The sequence below is a fragment of the Heterocephalus glaber genome, unplaced genomic scaffold (genome assembly GCF_053883595.1).
Source record: "Heterocephalus glaber isolate CG9 unplaced genomic scaffold, H.glaber_assembly_v1.0 deba00001673, whole genome shotgun sequence".
In the NCBI taxonomy this organism is placed as follows: Eukaryota; Metazoa; Chordata; class Mammalia; order Rodentia; family Bathyergidae; genus Heterocephalus; species Heterocephalus glaber.
In genome coordinates this window covers 4703662-4706391 of record NW_028258410.1, presented here as the reverse complement: position 1 = coordinate 4706391, position 2730 = coordinate 4703662, and the positions used below count along the sequence as shown (strand labels likewise).

Below are 2730 nucleotides of genomic sequence, written 5' to 3'. Positions count from 1 at the left end.
ACCCAGGTCACCCAGGTGAAAACTCTTCCTCACAATTAAATCTCCAAAATAACACCTTTTCCTACCTTAATACCTGCACTAAGTCAGATTTTTTTCCTTGTTTGCTTTTTCATTTGTTCTTTTTTTTGCTTCCTCTAATGAAGAGCAAGCTCCCCCCTCAAAACAAATTGTGTCTATCATTTAGTTCATTTCTGAAACAAATGGGACAATTTTTTATGCTTTAAGTAAAGAATAAATAACTGCACTAGTAAAAAATAATGTATGAAAGTATTCTGAACACATAAAGAACATATCTGATAACATTAAAAATGAATTACAGAAACCACAGCAGGGGAAAACAATCAGGCAAAATGAGAAATATATTCTGTTGTGGTCACATTTCATAAACAAATCAAATACCACAAAGCCTCATACCAAGGCTGTGATACACATATGTGAACCAAAGGCTATGAACTGTGTGGAAAAATTCATTTTTTTTCTCCTAGTCCTGTTCAATATTTTAGGGTCACAAGAGCTGAAGAAAATACAATGAACCACAAAGCTTCACTTACATCCTCTTGTTCACGTCCATGAGGACAGAGGAAGTTATTTGCCTATGTTGCTTATTTAATATAAAGGTATGTGTGAGTCCATGATCATATCTATGCATGTTTTGCTTCTGTATACAATATTGGGGATAGTAAGGAACATGGGACTTGAGATGTTTCCTGGTAGAAAAAGTTTGTCATGAAACATAGTTCAGTAGTAATTGGACACAAACACCCAGTGTATTGGGAGAGCTTCAGTGTTTAGAGAAGTTGTATTTATCTCAGAGCAAGGTTAAGTTGAGGCTACAGCATGGAGTGAGCTCTCATAATGACCAGTTGGTGCCACTGTATTGTTTTCTGTATTTTGTATGTCTATTTCTTATTACTTATAATATTACTTTGAATAGTATACTCTTTCATGCCCGTGTACACTATGTAATGATCATAGCAAAGTAATTAGCACATGGGTCACATTAACAGTTTTTCATATCTTTGTTTGGAGAACATTCAGAATCTTTACTTCTAGATATCTGAAATAGTCTATGTAATAAGAAAAAAATTCTTTACCTCTTAATGTGAAACAAGACAACCCCCCAACCCTGAAAATTCCTTCCCCAACTTCTGATTTTCAAAACTCTAAAAACAAAACTGAGGCTAACTGACCTCACATATTACTAATATTAATTACTTCATATTAAATAAAGAGTAGCCATTTGCATGTAGCTTTGAGTTAGATTACCTAGTGTTAGGATGTGTGATATTTAGTTCAATTCTCAGCTGGAAAGGGAAGGCAGGGGGTGGGAAAAGATGAGAAAGCCAAGGGAGGAAAGGAGAGCAAAGAGGATAGAAAGAAAAGAACAGAAGGAGTGAGGAAGGAAGGAAAGACTTACCAAAAAAATGCGAAATGGTTTTTAAGATCCGGTAGTTAATGATTCCTTTACACCTGAATGTTTCTGATTATATTACTGTTTTTGAAGTGTTTATTAATTTTTCTCTTTTTTCATATGTCCTCACCTTGACAGGCAGTGAGAAAGCTCTAGTATGGTCAATGCCACCTTGGTGACCAGTTTCCTTCTCTTGGGGTTTTCTGAGGACCCAGAGCTGCAGACACTTTGTGGCCTGCTCTTCTTGCTGATGTACCTGGTGGCCCTGATAAGTAACCTTCTCATTGTCACTGTTCTTACCCTGGACCCACAGCTCCAAGCACCTATGTACTTCTTCCTGAAGAACTTGTCCTTGCTGGACATCTCCCTGGTGTCTGTCCCAATCCCAAAGTTCATCCTCAACAGTCTGACTCACAACAATTCCATTTCCATTCCAGGCTGTGCCTTACAGCTCTTTTTAATGACATCCTTCTCAGGAGGTGAGACATTTATTCTCACTGCCATGTCCTATGACCGCTATGTGGCCATCTGCTGTCCCCTGCACTATGAGGCCATCATGAATGATGATGCCTGTATGTTGATGGCAGGAGTTTCCTGGGCTCTGGCAGGGCTCTTTGGAGCCTTGTACATTGCTGGCACATTTTCTGGGCCCTTCTGTGGCTCCAGTGTGATCCCAGAGTTTTTCTGCAATGTTCCCTCCTTACTCAAGATTTTCTGCTCTGTCACATTTCTGGTGGTCTATCCCAGCCTGGGAATAGCAATGTGTCTAGGCCTGTCATGTTGTGTCTGCATTGTGTTCTCTTATGTTCACATTCTCTCCGCTGTGCTAAGGATTCCATCCAGGAAAAGTCAGTGTAAAGCTTTCTCCACTTGCCTCCCTCATCTCCTTGTCTTCACCATTTTTATACTAAGTGCATGCATGGTTTACCTGAGGCCACAAGCAGATGCGCCCACAGTTATTGATAGGCTGCCTGCTGTGTTCTACACTGTGCTGCCTCCAATCCTGAATCCTGTCATCTACACCCTAAGGAATGGTGACATAAAATGGGGCCTGAGAAGGCTGTTGTCAGCCCTACATGTTCACCAGAGGCCCTTCATCTAACACTCCCTCGTGTCTGTGCAGGACAGAGGCCCTCCAAGTTGGCAGAGTCTTCTCAGCTCTAACTTTGGGGAGGCCTGTGGTGCACATATCCATCTCTCTAGGAAGCAAATACCCAAGAGTCACTGATGTCAGAAGCTGCACTCCACAAGGCCAATATGTAGGTCATGGAGTCACCTGGCACTCTCTTATGACAAAGCACCTCTCCCTTGGTGGCTTA

The 2730-nt window shown here is 40.9% G+C and overlaps 1 protein-coding gene across 1 annotated transcript; it reads left to right on the top strand.

Moving 5' to 3' along the window:
- The first annotated feature begins 1568 nt into the window (after positions 1 to 1568).
- LOC101713865 (olfactory receptor 14A2) lies at positions 1569 to 2513 on the top strand. Its single transcript, XM_004875289.1, has one exon. The coding sequence runs from the start codon at positions 1569 to 1571 to the stop codon at positions 2511 to 2513; it is 945 nt and encodes a 314-aa protein (XP_004875346.1).
- Positions 2514 to 2730: the final 217 nt, after the last annotated feature.

Bases quoted from the DNA above. Each gene is read 5' to 3' on its own strand.
- LOC101713865 (XM_004875289.1), top strand. From the start codon at position 1,569: ATGGTCAATGCCACCTTGGTGACCAGTTTCCTTCTCTTGGGGTTTTCT.